Here is a 27,113-nt window from a genome sequence, read left to right as displayed (position 1 = left end):
GTGTGGCTTCTGCCTCTTATATACCGCTTTCATAATGCTATATCCTTCTTGGTGTAGATCTGGTCCTTGTGTCAAATCATTATGATCCCATCATGGTAATGCTATATCCCACTTGTGCATTTATGCCTTTATTATTATTATTATTATTTATTACATTTCTATACCTCCCAATAGCCGAAGCTCTCTGGGCGGTTCACAAAAATATTGTAGGACATACAATGACATTTGTTGTAGTATTTTGGACAATGTGGAATAAAAAGCAGGATGTAACACTATGAAAGCGGTATATGGAATGTGTAATGTGCCCTGACAGTTATCAATACACTTCAATACTGCTATAAAGCAGTAGTGTAGATCTAATCTGAGTCGTGATCATGGTCTGTGTCTTTGTCCATTGGAAAGTTGTGTATAAACAGTTTCCTGATAACATGTGCCTGATTCTGTAAGTCAGTATTGCTACATGCTGGGTTTTTTTAAAAATATTTGTTTATTTATTGCATTAAGTCATTAAAGTTTAGGTTGTGAAATTGCCCAGGAGTAAGGCTCATGATTTCTGTCCCATTCTTAAGGGCTGGTTACAAGATGAGAAGATCTTGGAAGAAGCAACCCAGAAAGTGGCCTTACTCCATCAGAAGTACAGGTAATCATTCTGAAACGGTGATGTTGCTTCAGGTCTGAATGTTGCTAGATGAGTACTGCTGGGTTGGTACTATAAACTGGGAAATTGCTTATGTTTGGACTGGTGCAGGCATAACCTTGGTTCTGTGCAAACCATAGTGAGAAAATTAGGAAATTGCTTTGGTAATGCACGGTCTTTCTCCTTTAACCATGGTTTAAGCAGTGGGTGAACAGGAATGTTGTTGTTGTTATTTATTTATTTCATTTCTATGCTGTCCATTAGCTGAAGCTGTCTGGGTGGTTCACAAAATTACAAAACGCAAATACAAGATAATAAAACATAGTGTAACCAACTTAATGTACAAAATTTAAAACAATTTAAACAGCTAAAAAGAATTTAAGTAAAATTCTAGACTTGATAAAGTCTAGTTCGTAAATGTCTGTTATGTAAATGCTGGCATAAATGTCCCATCATATGCCATTAAACATTAAATGTTAACACCAGTTCAGCCATATCACCTCAGAAGTGATGTCAGATCCTGTTTTAATGGGAACCTTGGTTTGCTTTCAGCCATGTTATTGTTAGCACTGACAAACTGTAAGGATACATTTCACTGCCATTAAGGGAGCACATGTTCTTGAGGCTGGCTTTTGATTGGCTAGCCACCCTTTCCAGAGGGCCAGGGTTATGGCTGGATTGGCTGCTTGTCAGAAACTGCAACAGAAATTTGTTTTCTAGAGACGAACTAACCAGAGGGGAAGTGTAGAAGCAAATGGGCTCCTGCTTTTTATAATATTTTGTGTTTCAGGCACTATTCCGCAGGTGCTTATGACATTCACACTCAGTGCAGTAGCCATATTTGTGCTCATTGTGCTTTGCTTCGGGAAGAATTACATTTTTGCAGCAACAAAATATTGCAATCTGAGTGTGTGTATACTCAAGTTAGGGAACATTAAAAAAGTGGACTCTTGACCTGGTTAAAGACATGGCCTAACCTGCCCCAAACAGTTAGTTAGTAAATTGAATTACTTTTTTTTGTATTTGAAGGGGTCTCACGCCGCCTGATGCAGAGATGTTATATATGCAAGAAGTTGAGAGAATGGAAGGTTATGGCGAAGAGAGCTATCCTGCAAAGGTGAAGTGAAGTTTCATCATTAAATTTGTTTAACATTTTTGCCATGAGTTCATAGATACTCAACTATAATCATGATTTATTTATATTTTGCATTTTAAAAATGTCCTTTAAAAGATTTACTAGCAAAGCAATCCAATGGCATAGGATTGCTCTTTAAATTGACTCAGGGCTAAGACATTTTGACTAATTACTTAGAGCTCTGAGATATCTTAATGTTTTTGCTGAAATGGTCAACAAAATGCTCAGACCAGAAACAGGAATTGGGCTTCTATTCAGCATGCAGAATTCTGCACTTAAAACATTCCATGTTTGTAAATAAATTAGGCAAAACATTCTTTTATAATATATTTTAAGTGTTTATATTGCATTTATGATTAGTGTTAGTCACCTTGAACATTTTTATGCAGAAAGACAGGTTTTTTTTAAAACAACAACTAAGTGATGATGATGATGATGATGATGATGATGTCTGCTGGACATTAACACAATCCATCCTAAACAGATAAAATCACTCAGAGAATTCTTCCACACTAAAAACACCCCCGTTCATAAAGCCATAGTAAAAGCAGATAAAAACTACATCCCACTCAACCTAGCACTAAAAAATGAAGACCAAACATGACCACTCTCACTCACAGAGAAAAAAAAGAAAAATGGGCACAAAAAGCACTCCACGGAAAGCACCACAACATAATACAGAATGCACAAATAAACAAAGAACAATTTTATGAATGGTTCAGGAAGGGTGAGCTGTTTCCAGAAATTGAAGGATTCTTAATAGCTATACAGGATCAAGTTATAGCAACCAAGAACTACCAAAAATACATCATAAAAGATAATGTAACAACAGACCTATGCAAGAAATGCTATCAATTCCAGGAAACAATAGACCATGTAACAGGAGGATTTAAAATTCTGGCAGGAATGGACTATATGGACAGACACAATACAGCTGCAAAAATAATTCACCAACAACTGGCCTTCAAATTCAACCTTATCAAAAAACCTACACCATACTATACATACTCACCCGAAACAATCTTCAAAAATGCAGATCATAAAATATACTGGGACAGAACAATTCATACCGACAAAATAATACCTTGCAACCGACTAGACATAATGATCATAGACATACCTCATCGACATAACAATACTGAATGACAAAAATGTTATTGAAAAGAGGAAAAGAGAGAAAAATATACACCACTGGCCATGGAAGTCAGAGAACGATGGCAACAGGAAAAGGTCACAATTATTCCTTTAGTCACATCAGTCACCAACATCACATAAAAAAACTATACAGAAAACCTTCAGAAACTGGGCCTACCAAAATACATCCACACCAACATCCAGAAAGCAGTCATAATTAAAATGTGCTCAATTGTCAAGAAATTCCTGAATCTGTAAAAGACAGCATGACTTGGCAAAGCCCATCATGTCCATCTAGAAAAACCACCATGAGCGAGAAAGACAACCATTTCTCTGCATTCTGTAGAACCTTAGGCCTGGGACCAAACTTGGGGTTCGTCAGATGGCTCCAGCCCCTTTCCCCAACCACCAATCATTTGATGTTTTCCTGGTTTTGCACAGGTTTGTTTTCCATTCTAACAGTGAATATAAAACACGTATACAGCACCATGTACATTGATGGTGCTATATAAATAAATAATAATAATAATAAAAGGTTGAAATGCTTCTCCTAAGGCTAAGTAACTGGCAGTAAGAGTTTTCAGCTAAAATATGCTGGTAGTTTGGACCTACCCCTTTTGCTTTCCACCCTGAAAGTGGGCTGGAGCATCTTCCCTATGAGGAAAAGTTACAACAACAACAACAATAATATATTTCTTACCCTCCTCTCCACTTGGATCGAGGCGGGGAACAACAGTGAATATAAAACACGTATACAACAGCTGGGATTGTTTAGCTTGGGGGAAAAAAGGAGGCTAAGGGGAGACCTGATAGAGGTGTATAAAATTATGCATGATATGGAAAATGAGGATAGGGAGACATTTTTCTTCCCTCTCCCATAGTACTAAAATCCGGGGTCATCCCATGAAGCTGATGGGTGGGAGATTCAGGACAGATAAAAGGAAGGACTTCTTCATACAATGCACAGTTAAACAATGGAATTTGCTACCACAAGATTCAGTGATGGCCAACAATTTGGACGGTTTTAAAAGGTGGTTAGAGAAATTCCTGGAGGAGGTGGTGATTAACGGCTACTAACCCTGATGGCTATGGGCATGTCTACACCAGCCCTATATCCCAGGACCATCCTGGGATCGTTCCTGTGCATCCAGATACCACACAGGGGATCCCGGGAGCAGGCAGGGACGATCCCTTCATTTTCCTGGAATAACCCTTAGGTGTAGAAAGGGCCTATGTGTTACCTTCGGTATCAGAGGCATTATGCTTATGTGTACCAGTTGCTGGGGAACATGGGTGAAAGGGTGCTGTTGCATTTGTGCCTGTTTATGGGGTTCCTGGCTGACAGATGGTTGGCCACTGTGTGAACAGAGTGCTGGACCAGATGGACTGTTGGCCTGATCCAGGGTGGCTTTTCTGATGTTCAAATGTTATCTGAAATGGAATTTGGCCCACGGCTGAAATAGGTTCTGCACTCCTGCTGTTTCTACCCAGACTCCTTTCAGTTTCTAAAAAAATAGCAACAATCGTTCACATGCTTTCAGTTTTGCTGCCACAAATATCAAAAGCCAAAAGATAAAAGAACAAACTTGCAGATTCGTGAGATTAAATGGCAGGTGATGCCATCGGGACTCAATTCTGCACTCTACAGCATCGTTTGAGCAGTATGGATTTCTAGGCCTGGTTCTTATGGGCAAAAGCAGAAGCCTTAGCATTGTCACAAACAAAAACACATCAATATGCAATATAATTGAAAGGTGTATCTTGGCAGCTGTCGAATTGTCCTCCTGATAGGAATATCTCAATTATTTCCATTATCTCTGGCTATTATTTAGGACAGCCAAGGAAGTGACATATTCATTGGAGCTTGTCTTGATGGAATCTTTGTTAAGCACAAAAACGGACGCCCCCCTGTCATCTTTAGGTGAGTTTATTTCCAAAATTCAGTGGCATTTTTAAGCAAATGTTTTCTTTCATCTGCAACTAAGGAGCTGAAGGTGTTTGAGCTGAAGCAAGAATTTGTGTCTTATGCTGAAATTGCACAGAACAAAGTGTAAAACAAGGGGAATGTATACTTGCATACATAATGCCAGGGTGTTGTCATATCGTTGAAGTGAGAAATGTGTTTGTTACCTTCATAAGATAATTATTACCCTAATCTCAGGTGTCTAATCATGTGGTTGATTTAGCTCTTGTATGCAGATGAAAGTATGCGCAAAAAAACCCACCAGTCCCTCATGGATGGTTTAATTGATTTTCATGCACGTTGCAGAGGGTTGGACTACATGATCCTTTTGGCCCCTTCCAACTCTACAATTCTATGATTCTGTGAAATCTTTAGAACCTCAAGTATGCAAAGCAGCTAAGAATTTCTGCAAATCTGTAGGAAACAGCCTGGCAAATTCGTATTCCCTCTCGTGTGCCTGCATTGATTTGTGAAGCCTTGAGAGTCTGAACATCTCCCATTCTTCTTTCCCCACTCCCCTGCATAGGTGGCATGACATTGCTAATATGTCTCACAACAAATCCTTTTTTGCGTTAGAGTTGGCAAATAAAGAAGAGACCATCCAGTTCCAAACTGTAAGTGAGTGAGCTTTTATTCCTATTCATTTTAAAGCAATTGTGGTACAATAAAGAAACTAAACATTTATTCTCTGTGTGTGCGCGCGCATGTTTATATCTTGAAGGGGAACATTGGTTAGATTTTTTTAAAAAAATACTATCATCAAATTGGATAAGCAGCAGTTAACACATTTTATATTGGCTATCTGTGGCCTTGTAAGATCAGGAAGAATTTCCTTTATACGTTCTTGAAGCTTGTTCTCCATCACCTCATCAGGAAGTACAATAATCATTTATTTATTAAATTTATATACTGCCCCATTGTTGAAGCTCTCTGCGCTGTTTTCAAAAGTTAGAAACTGAACTTTAAAAAGTATACAAAATTTAAAACCATCAAAAATATAAAAACAACAGTAAAAAGTTGGGTGGGATGGAGATGCCTTTAAATTTCTCTTTGGTTAAGTCTAAGCTAGTCCTCACTAACTTGGTGCCCTCCAGATGGGTTGAAATGCAACTCTCATCATTCCCAGGCAGCATGGCCATTGGCTGTGCTGCCTGGCAATGATGGGAGGTGCAGTCCAACACATCTGGAGGGCATCAAGTTACGGAAGTGGTTTAGGCCAATTTTTGTAGGATCCAATGTACTTGATGACTTAAGGAGCAATCTTGTGGCCCCCAGACAGAGTCAGGGGGGGCATAGGATAATTCATATTCCTGGATCTGAGGTCAGAGACAGCACCCTGACCTTGGACCCAGGAGTCCGAGCTCTCCACCCCTCCCCTATGCAGCTGGCATGGAGAGAACCGCACTGGCTGCCTCTCTAAGGTCGCCTTTCAGCTTCGGAGGGAAGAGAAAGGGGACATGCTGGTGGGCGGGAAGGGAGGGGACGGCTTATATCATATCCACAGGCTTCCCAACCCTCCCACCCTCCCCCTCCCCAACACTTCAGCTAAATGGTGAAAAAGCTAACTTGCAGAGCAGGAGGCACAATGGAGGTTCACATTGCAATGCCTACGAGTATCAAGAGTGGATCTGATAGGATTGCACAATGTGGGTTCACATTGCTATATAAGGTGGGGGTTTTTTTGTTTTTGTTTCTGGGATGATGATAGTAGAAGACATGAATAGACAACTTGAGTCACAGCAGGAGTTTACAGGCAGGCCTCTGGGTCTGGCTATGGCATTGAAGTGAGTTCAACCTATGCTGACACCAGTCCAGATCCCCACTTTGTTTTAAATCTCTCTCTTTTGTTTGACAGGAAGACATGGAGACAGCAAAATATGTGTGGAGGATGTGTGTCGCCAGGCACAAATTTTATAGACTAAATAAATGTAGCCTGTAAGTACAACAACCCTAAATTTGTATTCTATAATTTACTATTTGTATTCTGTAACTTACTACCCAAATAATATTTTTTTTTATGTTTTTAGTACGTGTTTCTGAGGCTAGAACTTATTTATCTAGGAAATGTTTCAGTGTTCAAAGAGGATCCCTATCTAAGGCTGTAGAATATTTTTTGGTGCTGAATCTGAGAATAATGGCTTTGATCTAAAGAACCATGAGTGGTAGGAGAAAATCTATAGTGCTTTTTGGACCTGTTCCTTGTATTCTTGCAGTGAAATGCTGCTGTGTATCAGGGGTGGCATTTTGCAGGGGGAAGCAACCTGCTGCCTTCCAGATGTTTGGGATTATTTATTTATTACGTTTCTGTACCACCGAATAGCTGAAGCTCCCTTAAACTCCAGCTCCCATAAACCCCAATCTGTATAGCCAATGGTCAGGGATTATGATGGGTATAGTCCAAAACATCTGGAGGTCACCAGATTGCCTATCTTTGCATTACATACTAAGACTGGGTTCACACAACACGGTAACACATACTCAAATGTTGTTGTACTGTGAGTTGCAGTAGAACCGTGGATTATCGTGTTGTCTGAACATAGCGTGTTTTCCGCAGAGTGGCTTGTTAACCATGCAGAGTGGCTTATTTTTCTCAAACAAGCTACCTTGAGAACCCATGGTTTGCTGTTGGGTTGTTCAGGATCATTAACAAGCCTCCCTGTGGAAAATGTCCTGGGTTCAGACAATAAATTAACCCACAGTTCAACAAACAACTCACGGTTCAACAACAACCACACTCAACCACTAAGTGTGGGTTAGCGTATTGTGTATAAGAAGACATTTTCTGTTAGCAGAAGGGCATCTTTGGATCCAACCTATTGAAATTGTCCAATGAGGCCATTGAAGAAACTGTTCTCTGAGATTCCAAAATATTTAACTTTCTGAATATGTATATTTGTTCTGAATTGGTGAAAGGAGAAAATCATTGCAGCAGTGGGTTTGATTCTGAATTGGCACTCTTGGTACAGTCTGTTCTTTCACACCATCAGAGCCCACATTATCAGTAGTTCACCTCCCAACAACAAGCAGCCTAATCTCGAGTGGACAGCAGTCATGAATCTTCATGCTGCTTCATTCTGCAGGCTCTGCATTTTAGGCAGTGGAACCAACTGTAGTCCATTTTGAAGATAGTACATTCCTATCTGGGGTTGCTTTTGATGACTATTCAGAAGCTGAAGCTGGTGCAGAAATAATCAGTCTGCCTCCTGTTGGTAAATGGCCTCCTAGAAGCATATTGTTCTAGATCAGGGGTATACAGAGGGTAGATTGCTGGATCAGTTGCTGTAGCTTCGCATGAGTTTTTGACTCATATTTTTGACAACAGCAGCAACAAAAGGTTTCCCCCGTCTCCTGAAATTAGGCTGTTAGAATTCCTGATTTGTAGTAACTCGAGCTACAATCCTACACTACACAATAACGTGGGATAAAGTCCCATTGAATAGAGTGGGACTTACTTCTGAGTGGATGTGCATTGGGTTGCACTTTGAAATACAATAGGCAAATCATACCAGTGTATGGTTAATAGGGTGCAGTGAGTAGTTGGCTCCACTCCCTTACATTTGGCTTCATCCAACCAGTCTCAATTTTGTACCTGGTTCTGCTTGATGGCCTCGGGATTCCAGTAAGAAAACAAAATAAGCACAAGCCTGTAGTGTGCCCAAACCTTCCCCAGCTTGATGGCCTCCAAACTTTTGGACCTCAACTCCCATCAGCACCAGCCAGCATGGCCAGTGGTCAGGAATGCTGTGGATTTAATCTCAAACAGCTGGGCAGAAAGTAGATCTCCAGACATTTTGGATTTCAACTCCCAACATTCCTGACCATTGGCCATACTGGCAGGGACTTGAAATGCAAAACATCTGGAGATCCACCTCCTGCTCACTCCTAATACAGACCTCTGTTTTTGTTTACATCTCACTGCAATGTTCATTGCCATCTTCAGGCCTTGTTAGTGCTCTCTGTGCATCAGATAGAAACTGGGGACTTTAGAAATGCATTTTTAGGACTAACTGTACAATGCAGCTGTCCATTTTACTTTCTCTTTTGTCATGAGTGGTCTACCTGCATGAATCTTTTACTGTGTGTGGAGGGAACTCTCAAAATACTGCAGCAACAACTGATGGCAGGAGTGCTGAAAAATGAAATCCTTGATGATAAAAGTTGCTCTTGTGGTATTGTGCAAGTTCCACATATGGCCAAACTCACACAGGCTGACCACTCGAGGGTCATGCCAGGTAAATAACCAATTGTAATATATATTTTGACCTAAAACTCTGAACTCTAGAACGTTTATTTTTTCTCCTAGAGGTCTGTCAGAACCTGAGCTTGAGGGGGGTTATATTTTTAATGGCTGGGAACGAAGAATGGGACTACGCTAGTTGCATGCCGACATTTTTACTATATTTACTTTTTACCACTCTTATCACTGCTAAATTTGCAGCGTTTTGATTTCATTTGATTGCTCTGCTTTATGATAAGAGAGTCCAGTGCTGAGATGGGTTGTCTCACACCGCTTCCAGAGGACAAAGCTGCACATATTACCAAAATGACCGAGGCTAGTTTGGTTGCAAAGGTTCCATTTACGCAACAAGTATCGCCACGAGCTTCTTCCCATGAGGAATTTACATGTGTTGTGGGAATGGTGCAGATAAGGGTATTTCATGAAGAAATTAGAATTTGGAATAGCAGGATGGTGGGGGAAAGGTCAAGAACTAGAAATGGTGTGAAGATGCCTAGTTAGAAGCAATTCCTGTTATAGTGCTGTTTCTCATCTGTGATCATGGTTGTTAATGTACCCACATCAGTCCATCTCTGTCCTTCATACCCTTCTTAATTTAAGCCAGCCAGTCACTGTTAGAGCATCCTGGAGCACAGGGCTACATCCTCTAGTCACATGTAAATGAATTATTCCCATTTTCGTATCATTTTACATTGAATTGTTCATGCAAAATGGTCCTGAATTTCATATAGTGAACACAATACATTTATTGTGTTGTGATATTCTGGTATAATAGATGGAAACGGCTGAAAAGATTGATTCCGCCCCTCAAAACAAAACTACAGCCAAACAAACCAGCCTTTTATTGAGCTTAGAATTCATGAGAATTCACCTTGGTAAACGTTTGCATAGTTTTGCTTGTCTCTTGGTTTCTTTAACACAGCTAGAATTTTTCTCTCTAGCTGTGAGGACTAGGAAGTTATATTTGTAAAATAGCAGTAGGGAATCTTTGACTCCTAACTCATGTCTGCTGGCGAAGGAGAAAAGCTGTCTCAGAGACCACATGTGTTCCATCCCTGTCGTAGACTAACAGAATCCTTCTCCTCTAGCAACAGGTTTATCTTTTCATTCTGTGGTGTTGGAAGGGCTGGGTGGTTATGACCGTGATGGAGAGGGACACCCTTCTGAAACCCCACTTGGAGCTCTGTTGAAAATGTCTCCTCTGTTGATAACCAACATCCTTTCTTTTAAATGTGCTGTTTCATTGCCTACATTTTGTCTGCATGTACCTTGTCTCTAGAGACTCCCCAGACTCTCCGCCTGAGGAAGGCTCTCAGAAATCTTTCCTCATTCTTTCCTTTCCACGCTTCCCAATCCTTTCTCGTCCTTCTCTGCCCAAAGGGTGAGCCAGAAAACATTCTCTTTCTTTCCTTCTGTGTTCTTTGCATGCCAGGTATTTGCATGGCTCCCATGCTTGCTTGTGCCAGGGCTGGCCTCACTGTAAGGTGACGTGATGCAGCGAAGCTTAACCCTGTAGGCATCAGACTCTAGTGGCAGCACTATTTCCTGGCTCCGTCTCCCTCTGTGTGCATTTCAACCAACCTGGTTCCCTCCAGATATGTTGGACTACAATTCCATATAATTCCCAACCAGCATGGGCACCTGGCTGGGAGTTGCAGCCTGACACATCAGGAGGGCACCTGCTTGGGAAAGCCTGCCTTAAACACCTGAGCAAGGTAGGAATGGAGTGGGGCAAATCCCCCTTACCTTTCCTTTCAGGACAAGTGTCTCTAAGGCTAGCACTGGCTTGTGATAGGACAAACTGAATGTGCTGGATGCTCCGGAATGTTTCTGGAGATGATATAACCTCTAAGATTAGGCGAATGCCACAATTTTGTTAGTGAAGCAAAATATTTCATAATTTCCAATTTATGGGGATTGGGGGGGGGGGTTTGGGTTCCTGCAAAAAATCACTAGCTTGTGCGAAGTTCTGCACACAGCACTGTCTAATTTAACAGGTCCTTAAACACGTGCCGCCCCTTTTGTATGCAGCATTGGCACACTGACATAGTTGCCTTCTGGGTCACAGGACTAGAGCAGTGGTTGAGAACACTTTAAATGCATTGAGCACGGGGTTGGACTCGATGGCCTTATAGGCCCCTTCCAACTCTACTATTCTATGAAATGGGAGGTTAGCATGGGTGGAGCCCCATATATTTTGTGTAGATTTGTATTCCAGGCAACCCTTTGTGAGAGGGAGCGTTTGGAGTATAGCAAACGGCAGCCCAGGAACGCTTTGGAGTTTTTCAGTTATGTGGATGGGTCTCCTCCAGGTTGTAGGCCCATCCACACTAAAATATTGCAGTGCAAACAGGGCTTAGTGGTGGAAGTGGGTATGCCTATCCACATATGCACAGCTCTGTCCAGTTTTAGCAGCTTGTTCTACTCACTGTGAGATGAAGTTACATAATGGCAGTGTGAATTGAGCTAAAATAGAGCACCCCTTTCTCCCAGCAGTTGGTCTGCGCCACTATGGCCGTTTCTACACCTGTCTTTTTCCCCTGGATCATCACTGGATCATTCCTGTGATGACACACATGGGATCCCGGGAGCAGGCAGGGACGATCCCTCCATTTGCCTGGGATAATCCTTAGGTGTAGAAAGGGCCCTACGAAAGCAATGGGAAAAGACTTGACTGCTTGGGGATTCACTATTTGTGACTAAATAAATGTGTGCTACGGTGAGAGTCAGAAACCTAGCCAGGCAGACTAGCGACAGTACAAGCAGTTAATCTTGAGGCATTCTGCTGCTTGTTAAACAAAATGTTACTGATTCCCTTTTGCCACAGTCCAGTACATTTATGGAAACCCAAATCCTTCTCACTCTGAACTCCTGCTGTGAACGCAATACATGTATATGCAAAATGAGTGTTTATGCCATCTTCTGCTGGACCACTGATGGAGAAGAACTGTGAAAAAGCCACGGCTTTTTCTTTGATTTGCTTTGTTGTGTGTGTTCTCTTCAGCCGTGGAGGATTATGCCTGTGGGTGGCAAGTGGGTTCCTGGAATAATAGCCAGTTTGGAGCAGTAAATTTTGTACCTAAACTGCAATCCTAAACACATGTACTATGGAATAAGCCCTATTGGATACAGCCAGACTTATTTCTGAGTAAACATGCATAAGATTGCACTATCAATGACGTTATTACAAAATCTGTATTTTTCTTTGCTTTGTAGACAAGCTCAGACTGTGACAGTGAATCCGGTTAGGAGGCGATCATCCACCAGGATGTCTCTGGTAAGGTCTGTGACGCCAAGGTGTCCTTTGTGCCTTGGATTTTTTAAAAAAGTTATTTATTAATGGGAGTAAGGTTGCTTCTTAAAGAAGAAATGTGCTATTGATATTAGGTAATTTCTGGTGGAACCGGAAAGGATGGAATGCCTATAGATTTTCAGCTTTTTACAGTTATCTAGTTGGACTACAGCTCAGTATGAAAATCTCCTTTCAACTTGATGCAGATATATTTCCATGAATTAAGAGATAACAATCATTCTCGTAACTATCCCGACCTTTTTCTAGGGCAGACAATCCACCCTTCCCCAAAATAATACTGGAAGAACTGCGAAGTAAATATGTATTTCCATACTTTGGTCAGTTGGGGCCCAGTCTACAGCTCTTAACACAGGGGCTGCTGCTGCTGCTGCTGCTGCTGATTATTATTATTATTATTATTATTATTATTATTATTATTATTATTTAGATGAGGTGATTAGTAAGAAGCTAGTAAGAACTAAATATTTTAAAGACTTCTTATTCCTCCAAGTATTGCCCATTAGATTAGCGGGGCTTTGACTGTGGCAGATGGCCTATAGGTTTTAAATCAGCTCTTAACAGAAATTTGATACTGGCAAGAATACAAATCCCTCAACAGCATTAATTTGCTCCATTGTAATCAGCCCCCGTCTTTCCATGGGGCTTATCCCTTTTATAAGGCTTAGATTGAGGCCCCTCCCCTAGCTGCTTTCCCAGGGAGGAAGTAGTTCACATTCACTTCCTAAAAACACTCGTAACTGTGACTCAGCAGCCAATCCATTCGTTATTAGGTTCTTCTTGCAAGTAAGTATGAAACTACTTCTTCTATGCTGCATTGATTCTATTAGCTAATTTCGGTTTCGCACAACAGAGCGAGTAATTCCTTAATAATAGCTTCAGCTGGCTGCTGAATGCTTATTGGCTTAATGCAGATATTGCTAATCAGGTGGTTGGCAGGTGTTGCCGTCTGTGCCCTATTAACCTCAAGAGATGTATTTTGGCTGACCAAGATCTGACTGGTTGTGCCTGTCAAAATGCAGACACCCTGATTCAACATTTCCCCTATAGGCACAGGAATTTGGACTGCCTCCCCTGTCCACAACCCTGAAGGGATCCTGTTAACTTTCATTAAGGGTGCAATCCTACATCTCTTAAGCTGGGTACATACAACACGCTAACCCACACTCAGTGGTTGAGCATGGGTTGTTGTTGAACAGCGAGTTATCATGTTGTCTGAATGCAGTGCGTTTTCTGAAGAATGGCTTGTTAACCATGCAGTATGACTTGTTAACCACCCTGAAAAACCCAGCAGCAAACCATGGGTTCTCAAGGTGGCCTGTTTGAGAGAAATAAGCCACACTTCATGGTTAACAAGCCTCCCTGGTGGTTCCACGTGAACCTACTGTCCAATTGGAGTCTACCAAGGGAAGAGCCTTCAGTGTGGTCGCCCCCATTCTGTGGAATTCCCTGCCTCTAGAGGTCAGGCAGGCACCAACTTTTTATTCCTTCTGGCTCCTCCTGAAAACGTTGTTGTTCCAGGAAGCCTTCCCTTAATGACCCGCTGTGGTGTTATTGTACTTTGTTTCTTTTAAAAATGTACTTTTAACATGTTTTTATTCTGTTTTATTCATTTATTCGATTTGCCCACTGCTCTGAAATTCTTCAATGGGAGCTGTATATAACTACTGTAAATAAAATAAATAAGATATAGTCAGACCACACGATAACCCACGTTTCAATAGTAACCCCCCAGTTCAACAACAACCCACGCTCAATCACTGAATGTGAGTTAGTGTGTTGTGACCCCAGTCTTTATATGTCCCAGCTAGCCATGTTTGCTGGGGAATGCTGGGACTTGTACAACTTTTTTCTATCTAAAGATGCATAGGATTGCGCTCTAAGTCAGCTGGGTTAAAGGTTGAGGTTTTCTATTATTATTTCATCGGGTGTGTATCTCCACTTATTTCTGCAATATCTTTTCAGCAGCCCAAACCACAGCCTTATATGCTGCCACCACCACCACCTCAGCTACACTACAATGGACACTATGCCGAACCGTATACATCTTCACAAGGTAAATACAGGCGGTTTCTAACCTAAGGGTGTAGAGGGACACGGGGAGACGATCCTGGGATTTCCGGAGCCCAGGATCATCGCCCTGCATCCAGATGGCCGCACAACGTTCTAATGACGAGGGACGTCATGCCTGTCACGGCCACCATTTTTTAAAAAAAGCAATAGGAGCTGGAGCACACTTGCACTCCAGCAAAACGTAAGTTAAAAAAAGGGGGGAAATCCCTGACCCTGCTCCCCACCCCACCCCCTATGTCTCTGGACTGCCCCTGGCCCGGCTTCTTCCCTCTGCTGACCCCCGCTACTCGCGGGGAGGAGGGAAAAAGCTGGGACGGATGCCCACACCACCCATGGTCCCGGGACTGCTGGAAGAATCAAGGTTTCCCAGGGTTTCTTTATCCCTGGGGAAAACCGTCCCCATCCCCCCCTGCTCCCAGGAGTCCCTGTGTGTCATTTGGACGCTCAGGGAGCACCCAGGGACAACCCCGGGGAAAAAGGCCAGTGTAGAAATGGCCATAGTATTTACCGTGTTGGTGCTTTGTGAGGGAGAAAATGCATTCTCTATTTGGAAGAGGTAGAGAAGGATCTGAGGGCCCGTTGTGCTTTGTGGTTATTCATGTCCTCAGCATAGGCAGTCCCTGGATGGAGACTGTGTGACCTTCTCTCATGTAGGAACATTAAACTATTTGTTCCTCGGACCTAGCATTGCCTGTTTTGGCTGTCGGTGGCTTTCTGTCTAAACATGCATAGTCAGCCAGCTGGAGCACAATTTCCTTCTTGTGCTTAGAATTGCTCTGAAATAAAATGAGTGGGCAGCAAGCTTTTTGTGAAGTCTTTTGGGTCAAAGCCTTTCCTGTCATTTGCTACCTGATCTTTAACTGGAAGCACTGGGGAGTAAAATTAGGCTCAACCTCTGATCTATAGTCCCTCCCCAAAGTATGTTGCAACTGGGAGACTTCTGTCTAAGCAAATAGAGGTAGCACATTGAACACAAGGAAGAAAATGTTACTGGAAGACCTATGCCTACCTGTAGCACAGAGGTGGGAAACATTTTTCATCCTGAGGGCTTTGCTGTCTCATAGGTAACCTGCTGGGAGCCATGTACTGGCAGTGGGCAGGGTCAAAGCTACACCCACCTCGCATTCACATGCACGTGAAAAAATCCTACCCCTGCAGCAAATAGGCTTGAAAAAAGCATCCCATTGACTTCAAGGGGGCGGTTTTTTGAGCTGCTATCACCATTGTCATAACCATTCTCATTCACTTTATCATCATCATCATCATCATCATCATCAATGCAGAAAGCATTTCCCCCCTGTTCTTCAGACAAAAAAGGTGCCCAGGGTGTCTAATTGTGACACCAAGGGGGTCACAGCAGAAGAGGAAAGGGTTTTGTGAACCGCCCAGAGAGCTTCGGCTATTGGGCGGTATAGAAATGTAATAAATAAATAAATAAATAAATTGACCTTTCCCACCCCAGGGGTTTTCCCCAAACCAGCTCTCTGTGTTGCATTAGGCTTGAAAAAGCCTCCATTGCCTCCAAGGAGGCTTTTTGCAAGCCTAATTGCTGCCTGGGAGTGATTTTTAGAGGAGGCACAGTGTGCAGGGAGGGTTAACCCATCCCTCCCTAGCTGTGTCCTCCATGCTGAAGTTAGGCCCGGGAAAAACCTCCCTGATGAAGCAGGGTTCCCGAGAGCACGGAGGCTTCTACTCAGGTTCAAGCAAATGCAAATAGAAAAGTCCCCTTCAAACCTTCCCTCTGAACATGGGGACTGAGTGGACAGGGGGATTCTGCATGGCAGGGGACTGAATGGACATGGGGACAGCCCATGTCCCCTCCCCACTTTTCTCCCTCACATGAGCAACTTGAAGACCACCTGCATAGGGCTTTAGTTTCCTTATGGCCATACCTTCCACTAACTAGGAGCAGTTTTCTGCAGTGAGCTAAAATGAGACACTCAGCACTTTAGGTATTTAGTTGTTGACAGTGAAGTTGTCTGAGGTTTATTTGCTGACCTAGAGAGATGTGGTTCTACTAGTAATAAAAAAAACAATAGATTAGTGCGGGGGATAGTTGATTCTTTGCTTACAACTCTTACATGTCATTTTTGCCATTTCTCTGCTTGGCTCTAAATGGATGCTGCACTCATGTATTTCAGATAATCTCTATGGGAATAATCAGAATGGCTATTATTGCCACTCTCAGACCAGCTTGGATCGAACCCCGCATGACTACAACGGCCGAATCCGCAACGGGAGCGTCTACAGCGCTCACAGCACTAACTCCCTGAACAACCCACAGCACTACATGCAGCCTTCACCCATGTCCTCCAACCCGAGCATTACCGGCAGCGACGTCCTCCGGTCGGATTACGTCCCGTCGCACCGGCACAGTGCCCTGATACCACCTTCTTATCGGCCTACCCCAGATTATGAGACAGTGATGAAACAGCTTAACCGAGGAATGATTCACTCTGACAAGCAGAGCCATTCCATGAGGAATCTCAACATTGGCAATTCATACGCCTACAGTAGGCCTGATGCCATGGTATACAGCCAGCCAGAAATCCGAGAACATGCTAATTTTGCCTCCCCTCATTCCGGCCACTACCCATTTAACCTGAATTACAGTTTTCACAGCCAATCCCCCTACCCCTATCCTGCTGAACGGCGCCTGGTGGTTGGAGCTGTGAGCGTGCCTGAGCTCACTAACGTTCAGTTGCAGGCCCAAGATTATCCTGCACCGAACATTATGAAGACTCAAGTCTACCGCCCCCCTCCGCCGTATCCTTATCCAAGACCAGCTAACAGCACCCCAGACCTGTCTCGGCACCTCTACATCAGCAGCAGCAATCCGGATCTTATCACCCGGCGGGTCCATCACTCGGTCCAGACGTTTCAAGAGGACAGTTTGCCCGTTGCACATTCCCTCCAGGAAGTGAGTGAGCCCTTAACGTCTGCCCGGCATGCTCAGTTGCAGAAGAGGAACAGTATTGAGATAGCCGGACTGGCCCACAGCTTCGAGGCCATGAGGATTAAAGAGAGGACCATGTCGGCATCCGCTGCAGATGCAGCCCCTCCGAAGGTGGTTCCCGGAGGGTCACAGCCTACCGTTTTCCTGGAGAGAACCAAGCAAGAGGAAAACGAGGAGCAAGATGATAATGTGAACTATGGGCATAAGAAGTCTCTTTCAGATGCCACAATGCTGATCCATAGCAGTGAGGAAGAGGAAGAATTTGAGGAAGAAAACAAGACTAATCCAGCCCTCTCTCCATTCATCAACGGAAAACCCCAGCTTCCTTCTGTCATGGGGAGTTACACTCCAGAGTCCTTATTGAACTATCCGTACAGTTCTGTTGCTTCGTCTCCTGGCCCTTTACATATACATGAACCCAAGTTGCATATCACGGAGACTGAGAAGAGGGTAAAAGATGTGAGTTCCACCCACATCATGGCTGATAGTCAAGTGCAGAGAAGAGGTGATGGGCTGTTGACGCCGTCTGTGTCTGAGTCCGACTTAACGCTGTCTGCGAGGTACAGGGTGCGGAAGGATTCTGTAAAGAAGAGACCTGTGTCTGAATTACTTTCAGGGAAGAAGAATATTGTAGAAGGGCTACCTCCTTTAGGGGTAAGTTTTCTCAGGCTTTTCCTCTTCAGTCTTTCGAAGTCAACTTTCCCCAGCCTGATGCCCTCTAGAAGTGTTAGACTACAACTCCCATAATCCCTAGCCAGCATGGCCAATGTTTAAACAACATCCGGAGTGCTACATGCTCCCTACCATGGAGTAATCCTTTTATAATTATTAAATTACACCTTTAATTTATTTTTTATAAATTAACTATAAATTAATTACATATTTATAACTGAATAGTGATGAGCAGAACATTCTTGTGTGATGTATTTCTTCCTCCCTCAGCTTTTATTAAAATCAGTCTTCTAGTCCTTAAGGTCATGAAAATGTGTCTGAAAATTATAGGTAGTGCCTGGTGAAACTTCAAAAGCCAGAGGAGTTGCTGAGTAAAACTTCTAGTGGTCAGGAAGGGCAGAACTTCAGTGTTTTGGAGATCTCTTTGTCTCTCCCTATGATTAGCAGAAGCAGAATAAATTCTGAAAAATAATAAAAATTGCAAAGTTTACTGTGCAAAACAGGGCGGAATCTACTTTTCCTTTAGCAGAATTTTGGTTTCATTCTTGGATAATGTTGATGTCAGGAGGCCTCTGTGTGTGTGTGTGTGTGTGTGTGTGTGTGAATCCAAGATGTACAGAAACATAAACATGCATTTTGAAAATTCTTAGGTAGCAGCTGCCACCTGACATCACACAACATGCTTTTTCAGTTCCGTGCAGGTGTGCACACCTGGTAAAGGTCCAATGGAGCAGTATAAAGTGCTTTCCCAACGTGGTTTCTAATACGTGAATTGGCTTTATAATCACAAGTTGCTTTGCCTGCGTTCCTCTGTTGCTGATGGCAAGGTCCATCTGTTCTGCTTGCTGATGGCAAGGTCCATCTGTTCTGCTCTCTGTGGCCACATCTAGGCAGCAGCTTCTCATGCTTCAGTGCTGTAGTGCACAACTGGGAAAGCAGAGAAGAGCTTTCCCTGAGAAAAGATGGGTACCTTCTTCTCTGGAAACAGCTACCATTACTCTAAGGAGCAAGCCATGGGTAATGAAGACCCAGCACTGGTTCCACTCTGCTTTGTAAACCAGGAGGGAACCAGAAGGGTAACACACACATACACACACACACACACACACACACACACACACGTCAGGGGTATCAGCTGCAATCTACATACTTCCCCCCTCTGCGTTTAGGTTGGTAACCAATTCTGGATGTGATCCTGTATACAGCTAGGTTGCTTCGTTTCCATTGTGAGCCAGTGCAGGGTCATGGTTAAAGCAGAGGATTTGGAGAGGAACAATTGGGGTTCAGATCCCTGCTTAGCCACAAAGCTTGAGCCAGTCACACATACTCAGCCTTGCCTACCTTGCAGGATTGTTGTGAGTATAAATGGCAGGAAGGGCCAAATGTCTGCCGTACCCTGAGCACCTTGGAGGACGAAGGGCAGGATAAAGGATTTAAGCACCCGGACTGCCACATTGCAGTCGTCCTGCCCTGTTTCTGGACTGTTGTCTGTGGTGTCTACAACAATCCTTCCTTGCTAAGGTCTGTTTGTCATTCTTGTGAAGTTTCAAAAGCTTGAAAGAGGAATGAAGACGGACGGGGTTGAAAGAATGTTGCTTTGCTACCGCAGTCTCTGTAGGATTGCATTAGCTAGAGGAGCCGTCGCTGTGCCTCTCCTCCCACCCTGCCCCCAACCCTCTTGCAAATGAATGGCTGGAGCCACTGACCTTTTCCAGCTAAGCCCCCCACCCTCCGCCCCAGCAATTTCATTTGACCCCAGTTTTTATCGCAGTGTGTTGTAAGGTTGTCTTGTTCCAGCAGGTCATGAAAAAGAACAGAGCAGAAGCCAAAAAGATAGGACCTTTGAAGTTAGCTGCTCTTAATGGACTGACGTTATCTCGGCTGCCACTGCCAGACGAAGGGAAGGAGGAACCTGCCAGAGCAACAAATGATGAACGGGTTGGTTTGATGTTTACTTTGGGCCGTACACTAAACGTTGATATTCAGTTTTCATAGTTGCATAATCTTGGTTGAACTAAGCGAACGTTTATATCTGAGTAAAGAATTTTGCTTACTACTGTGTCAACCTTGTAACAGTGTCATATTGCTGCTGTTTTTTTTTTCTTTTTCTTAGTGCAGATTTGTGTTTATTAGATTTATCCTGTATTTATCTTGTGGATCATTTAGGGAGCCCTTACAGAGCAGAGAGGTGGCATATAAAGTGGTATACGTCAGGCCCTGTATTAAGATCTTTTTACCTTGGGGCCCTGCTCTGTGTGCCCCTACTATCAAGGTTTGGTGACTGGGCACAAAGAAAAATACAGAACCTTTTCTGTGGTGGCATGCAGACTTTGGTATGACCTCCCTGGTTTCTTTTGTCAGGGCACCTCTTACAGGCAAATCAGAAGGTTTTGAGCTACGTCCAATGCCATGCAAACAGACCTGCTCAAGAAATTGGGATTCTCCTTCTGTTCCTCCCCTGTGCATCCCCTGTTGCCCTGAAGGGAGAATCTCCTGAAGGAAGCAACTAATCCACCAATGGTGTCCATTCTTCTGACGGACGGATGGATGGACACCATTGGGTACAACCCTTTCAGTTTGCTTATTATTTATTTATTTATTTATTTATTTAAGGATTTTTATGCCGCCATTCAGCCAAAAAAGGCTCTCATGGCGGCTTACAAAAGTATTTCTTGACAGTCCCTGCCCACAGGCTTACAATCTAAAAGACATGACACAAAAGGAAAGGGGACTGGGAATATACTTATACCCCGGACAGATATATTGTCATTGTCTTGGTTGCTTGTGGAATTTCTGCTGGGTTTTATTTACTTGTGTCATTGTTTCTGAATTGTTTTATGTGTGTGAACTGCCTTGTAAGGCCTGTCTCAAGTAGAAAGGCTGGAATAAAGATATTTTAAATAAATAGTTGATAAACAAATGTTATGTAGTATATAAGCAATTCAGTTTTTTTTAAATCCATCCTTCTAGTCCATTTTATTTATTTAATTGATGGTGATGGTGATGATAACATTTATAACTGCTCCACACAGAGTAGTGTACAATAAATTAACACGGAAAATACAAAAAGTTACAGTAAAAGCAAATAGATCAATAGAATAGTGGCTGGAATTTACTCATCATTTAGGAAATGCTTGCTTGAAAAGTAGTGTAGATGCATGACTGATCTTAGCTGGAAGGGCATACCATAGTGTGGGAGCTGCCACACTAAAGGCACTACTGGTGGTTTCTAAACAGATCTCTGTTCCATGTGGGACTACCAGGAGTGCCTCTTTAGAAAACCTTAGTGCTCGGACAAGATGATAAAGGAGAAGGCGTATCCTTCTTTGTTTATTTATGGGCAAAATTTAAATGTGTTCCTTCTGTTTTCTCTATTTCTAGTGTAAAGGTTTGGAACAACGGCTGGAACAAGGAATGGTGTTTACGGAATATGAGCGGATTCAAAAGAAAAGGCTTGTGGATAGTGAATGCTCGATAGCCCGTCTCCCAGAAAATGCGGAACGGAACCGGTTCCAAGATGTACTTCCATATGATGACACCAGAGTAGAGTTGGTCCCTACAAAAGAAAATAATACGGGTTATATCAATGCATCCCACATTAAGGTAAGGTCAGAAGGAATGGGGATTGTTTTAAGGTTAAAAATGGATCCCAAGTGACCCAAACTTGCTACAGTCTGGCCTACTTGGCTGGTCATGCTAGGGGCGCTAATGCAGGAGAACGCAGCTTTTCTAAGTGGGGTCACACAGGGAGGGCTCAATGTAATGTTAAACCATGGCTTAATGCTATTTGCATGAGAGTAGGTTGCCCCAGAGAAGCCTCAGGCTTACGCACTCCCCCCACCATCATTCTGTTTCACTTTGGCCAATTCCTGGCTTACCTGTGCATGTGATACAAGAAATGTAGTCAGTCGCTAAACTGACTTGTGCTCCTCTGCTTCACTTGCGCTTGTGCTCCTCCGCCTCACTTACACAATTTTGGGGGGCAGTCCAGGCAACAATGTGCTCCACTGGTAACTCTTCCATGTTTCCTCACCTCTTCTTTCATTTTTTTTCCTTTCCTACAAAAAAGAAAAGAGAAAAAGGAAAGATGGAATTGCTGCACATTAACTTTTGATAAGTAGCGCTAGGAATCCTCCGTCTGGAAGCACCACCACATTGGCTTACGTCCACCCCATTCCCATTTTTATCACTGGACGTTGCTGTTTTTCCTTCAAGGTCCTGCGTTATAGATTGATTTGCTTTGACAAACTCGTTTGGCACCTGCAACCCTTTTCCCTCCTTGTTTTGCAGGTCTGTGTTGGGGGTATGGAGTGGGATTACATTGCGACCCAAGGTCCTTTGCAGAATACATGCCAAGATTTCTGGCAGATGGTGTGGGAGCAAGGGATTGCCATTATAACTATGGTGACGGCAGAAGAGGTGAGTGCTTTTTTCTCTCTGCTGGGAGTAGGGTGAACTTGGAGGCTGCGGCCTTTGACGTCCTCTTTCTTTCTTTCTTTCTTTCTTTCTTTCTTTCTTTCTTTCTTTAAAACATTTGTATCCCGGGCTTTCTCTGCTGTGGCACCCCGGCTGTGGGATGAGCTCCCCAGAGAGGTTCGCCTGGCGCCTACACTGTATTCCTTCCGTCGCCAGCGGAAGATCTTTTTATTCTCTCAGTATTTTAACACCTAATTTAACTTAAATTGAAACTTTGCTGTTTTAATTCCGTATTTTAATCTATATCAATTTTTGCTGTGTAGTTTTATCCTGGTTGTGCTTTTTATATTGTATTTTCTATTTGTGTTTTTAGACTGTTGGTTGTTTTATTATGCTTTTCATGGTTTTAATTTTTGTGAACTGCTCAGAGGGCTTCGGCTATTGGGCGGTATAAAAATGTAATAAATAAATAAATAAATAAATAAAATATATCATTAAGATCTCAGGGCGGTGTACAGATAAAAGCATACAGTATAAAACAATAAATACACAAAGCTAAAAACAAATTAAACCATGAACCAAGTTAAAGCAATATATAATTTAAAAGCAGTAAAAACAATTGAAACAGTTAAAACAACGTGCCATCTTAGTGAATTTAACCAATAAAGGCTTTGTTAAAAAGCCATGTTTTTACTTGGCGTCGAAATGAAATCAGTGTTTATTCAAAAGAATAAACATAAAATGGCCATTTGTATGAATGTATTGATTAGCCTTCCCTTCACTCTGATTTTGACTGGCCTGGTTAAGCAGGATGGGGTACAAAGACAGTGTAGAGAAGTGGTTAGAGCAGTTTTCCCCAGCCTGGTGCCCTCCAAATGTGTTGGACTGCAACTCCCATCATTCCCAGCCAGGGAAAGCTGGATTAGAGGGTCAGCCTAGGAGTGGGCAAGTCCGGGTTCAAATCGCTACTCACCCATGAACCTCACTGGGTGACCTTGGGCCATTAAGTGGCACACTCTCAGCCTAGCCTACATGACAGGATTATTGTGATGATAAAATTGGCAGTGGGGAGAGAGCCACCTGTGCCCCCATGAGCTCCTTGGGGGGAAAGCAGGATATGAAATTTAAAAATAATAAACTAGTCACTGCAGAACACTCCTTTGCTATGAAAGGGCAATGTTAGTTTTTGGTTGACTAAGCTTTATGTTTCCAGGAGGGAGGCCGAGAGAAAAGTTTCCGGTACTGGCCACGGCTCGGCTCCAGGCACAATACAGTGACGTACGGGAGATTCAAGATCACCACCCGCTTCCGGACAGACTCGGGTTGCTATGCGACAACAGGCTTGAAGATCAAGCACCTCCTCACGGGGCAGGAGAGGACGGTTTGGCATCTTCAGTATACTGATTGGCCAGAACATGGCTGCCCAGAGGACATAAAAGGGTTTCTGTGTAAGTTCTTTTTAAATTTGCCTTCTGTCAGAGAACACCTCCCATAGTGCTTCATGGAATCTAGGTGTTGAGAGTCTTTTGCCTCTGATTAGAAACACCTCCTCATCCAACCATCAAGTAAACATATAACCCGTGTCATTTTCCTTTGGTTGAACTTGCCGTTTTTGCTAGTGTTCATGATCATTGAGGGATGGTCTGAAGCAGAGGCATTGCTAGGCCTGAGGCTATGGGGCCCTGAATCCATTCCCTGGGCCCTGAGCGTCCATTGGTGCCAAGGGAAGGTTTTATTCTTAGCTTAATTGCCTTGCAGGTGGCAAATTTCAAAGGGGATTGCAGCTGGAGAGGGAAAGGTTAGCTCCTCATTCCTAGGGTGACCATATGAAAAGGAGGACAGGGCTCCTGTATCTTTAACAGGTGCATAGAAAAGGGAATTTCAGCAGGTGTCATTTGTATGCATGCAGCCCCTGGTGAAATTCCCTCTTCATCACAACAGTTAAACCTGCCCTCTTGACCAGATATGGATCGGGGGAAGTGGGCAGGGATATGCAGATGAGATATATGGAGAGAGAGATTTTTTTATGAATCAGGAGGGATGCGCCTGAATGCAAAATCACAGCTATGCCTGGGATGGATAGGAGGTCCAGCGATTATGCGATGCTGCGCAGATATATGTTGTTGTTGTTGTTTTAAAAAAAACGCGGTCGGCACCACAACACGCTGATAGCCAATCAAAACTATGTCAAAAATGGCAGACGGTCCACTCCCACACACCTCTGAAACCGCTGGACACGTCCCTGACAGCAGGCTGGCTGTTTGCCGAACTGGAAGCTCACTCTGAACAGCAACAGCTTCGTGAAGGGGTGGGGCGCACTCCAGCCGCGGACATTGGGATTGTAGAACCGCTACAAAACCAGTCAGCAATATTTCTGAATAACTGAACGGTCGACCCGAGATCACAGCAAATTAATTTAAAACACATCAATCAGTTCAGAGGAAACCACGACCTGTGGTTAAGCAAAAATAGAAGCACCATGTTGCTTACCCATGCTCTGGACTATGGATCGGTGTGACATTCAAACAAGCAAGATCCAATGCTGCCTGTGCGCTCGCTGGACCCACTACTAATTCAACAGGAAGCTAGTGAATTCTTAAGCAAATGGAAATGTGCCGAACTCCTAGTTTCCAGAACAGCTTTAGGAATCATTATCCATTGTCACAACAGAAACAGCAGGAGTACAGCGGCAGTATAGGGTACTGCCCACCATCTGCACACAGTCCTTGCTTAAGGGAGCCTTCTGTGCTACCTCTCTTTCCCCACTTTTTAGAGGTTGTCAAAGGCAATTCTGTTTTGAATGGTCTTTGCAGCGTAAATCTAGTGGCAGAATCATGTGTCTGCATGCTTTCTCTTGCCAGTTCTGTGGCTCATTGCTGGCTTTAACTTCATTGTTTCAGTGAATTGTTCTAATGGGTTGAATAGTTTTATTCTTTAATGTCAGCTATCTTGGAGAGCTATCTGGGTAGAATGGAGAGGTAGAAATAAAAGAAGTGGTCAACCCTTTGGAGAATGTCTGTGCACCATGATGTAAATGACAACTTTCCCTAAAGAATGAATGCGTTTTCCTGTGTTATTTAGTAAACAGGCAATGTAGTAGACTTGTATGTTGACAAAATATTACTGTGTATTGACAAAATACAACCTATGTTGTATGACATTTATTCTAATCAGTTTACTAAATACATAACAAAAGAAGAGTCCTGCTGGATCAGACCAAGAGTCCACTAATGCAGCATCCCATTTCTTACAGTGGACAACCACATGCTTCTGAGAAACCACTAAGTAGTTCATGAACCCAATTATTAGTTTTCAGATCTACTGCTTCTAAATATGGAACTTCCATTTAATCATGGTGTATAGCAATTGGCTATGTTTGTGTATAACACTAAGCCATGGTTTATATTAACCATGGTTTATTGCTTTAGCCATGAATTATCTTGAAGTTGAGCAAACAACCTGTGGACTGTTTTCAGAGCAGTTCCATTTTCAGGCTGCTCTTGCTGGCTGAATCTGTTTCAGGGTGGAGAGCAGCACAAACAGCAAACCATGGGTTCTATTTGTATTTGTAGCTGGTTAACAAACCATGTTTTGTTTGCAGGATTAGGTTCAGATATAGGCCAGATCTACACCAAACAGTATATAGCACTATGAAAGTGGTATGAAAGCAGTATATGGTATGTGTCATAGGCCCCAACAGTTGTCAGTGCACTTCAATAGTGCTACAAAGCAGTAGTGTGGCTCCAGCCTCTTATATACTGCTTTCATACCACTTTCATAGTGGAATATCCTGCTTGGTGTAGATCTGGCCATAATGACAAACCAGATTTCAACAAACCACATCATGGCTCAGTGTTACGTGCGAACCAGTCCAGTGAGGGCTTTATCTCCCATGAATTTTTCTAATCTCTCATTAAAGCTATCTCAACCTGTGGCCATCACCACAACTACTACTACTACTACTACTACTACTACTTCTTCTTCTTCTTCTTCTTCTTCTTCTTCTTCTTCTTCTTCTTCTTCTTCTTCTTCTTCTTCTTCTTCTTATTATTATTATTATTATTATTATTATTATTATGGTCACAGACCAATAGAAGTTCATACAAAGTTATAGTAAAAATACAGATAAAATCACCGAGGACCCAAATGGGAGTTCTCTGTTGAGGATGGAAAGAATTTCACTACCTTTTCAGAAAGGTAAATGGAAAGATATTAAAGTTTCAGTGGGTTTCCTGGATAGTTAAGTGTGAAGAAGTACTTTATTTTGTCTGTCCTGACTTTATTACAAACATGCCAACTGAAGGCAAGGTAATTAATTGATTAAAAGCTCAATCCTATAGTTGTTTACTTAGAAGTTAAGTCACACTGTTCTGATTTGCAGATAGTGGCCCTGTTCAGAGAACACACTAAGCTACGGTTAGGCCACTAACCCTTTTGCAACAAATGGTTAGTGAGCATGTTTAAACCATGTTTATGTAGCCACCATGGTTAGGAATGGTTCACATGATATGCTAAGCCATAATGTTTACCTCAAAATGCGTAACCATCTGAATGAATCAATGTTAACCCATAGTTAAAAT

General features: G+C 42.8%; 1 protein-coding gene across 4 annotated transcripts in view; it reads left to right on the top strand.

Moving 5' to 3' along the window:
• PTPN21 (protein tyrosine phosphatase non-receptor type 21) overlaps window positions 1-27,113 on the top strand; it is a 66,399-nt gene that overhangs the window by 35,137 nt on the left and 4,149 nt on the right. The window contains exons 6-18 of one of the 4 annotated variants that reach the window (XM_063117940.1): window positions 570-640; window positions 1,667-1,754; window positions 4,739-4,827; window positions 5,396-5,483; window positions 6,725-6,804; window positions 10,386-10,487; window positions 12,323-12,383; window positions 14,385-14,472; window positions 16,631-18,099; window positions 19,918-20,055; window positions 21,499-21,720; window positions 22,408-22,536; window positions 23,747-23,981. In XM_063117940.1, coding sequence (XP_062974010.1) covers window positions 570-640; window positions 1,667-1,754; window positions 4,739-4,827; window positions 5,396-5,483; window positions 6,725-6,804; window positions 10,386-10,487; window positions 12,323-12,383; window positions 14,385-14,472; window positions 16,631-18,099; window positions 19,918-20,055; window positions 21,499-21,720; window positions 22,408-22,536; window positions 23,747-23,981 — 2,860 coding nt within the window. Of the gene's footprint in view, window positions 1-569; window positions 641-1,666; window positions 1,755-4,738; window positions 4,828-5,395; window positions 5,484-6,724; window positions 6,805-10,385; window positions 10,488-12,322; window positions 12,384-14,381; window positions 14,473-16,630; window positions 18,100-19,917; window positions 20,056-21,498; window positions 21,721-22,407; window positions 22,537-23,746; window positions 23,982-27,113 lie in introns of all 4 variants that reach the window. The other 3 variants (XM_063117939.1, XM_063117942.1, XM_063117941.1) reach the window with 3 other exon arrangements.

This window comes from Elgaria multicarinata, chromosome 2 (genome assembly GCF_023053635.1).
Source record: "Elgaria multicarinata webbii isolate HBS135686 ecotype San Diego chromosome 2, rElgMul1.1.pri, whole genome shotgun sequence".
NCBI lineage: Eukaryota > Metazoa > Chordata > Lepidosauria > Squamata > Anguidae > Elgaria > Elgaria multicarinata.
This window is presented reverse-complemented; position numbering and strand designations above follow the sequence as displayed.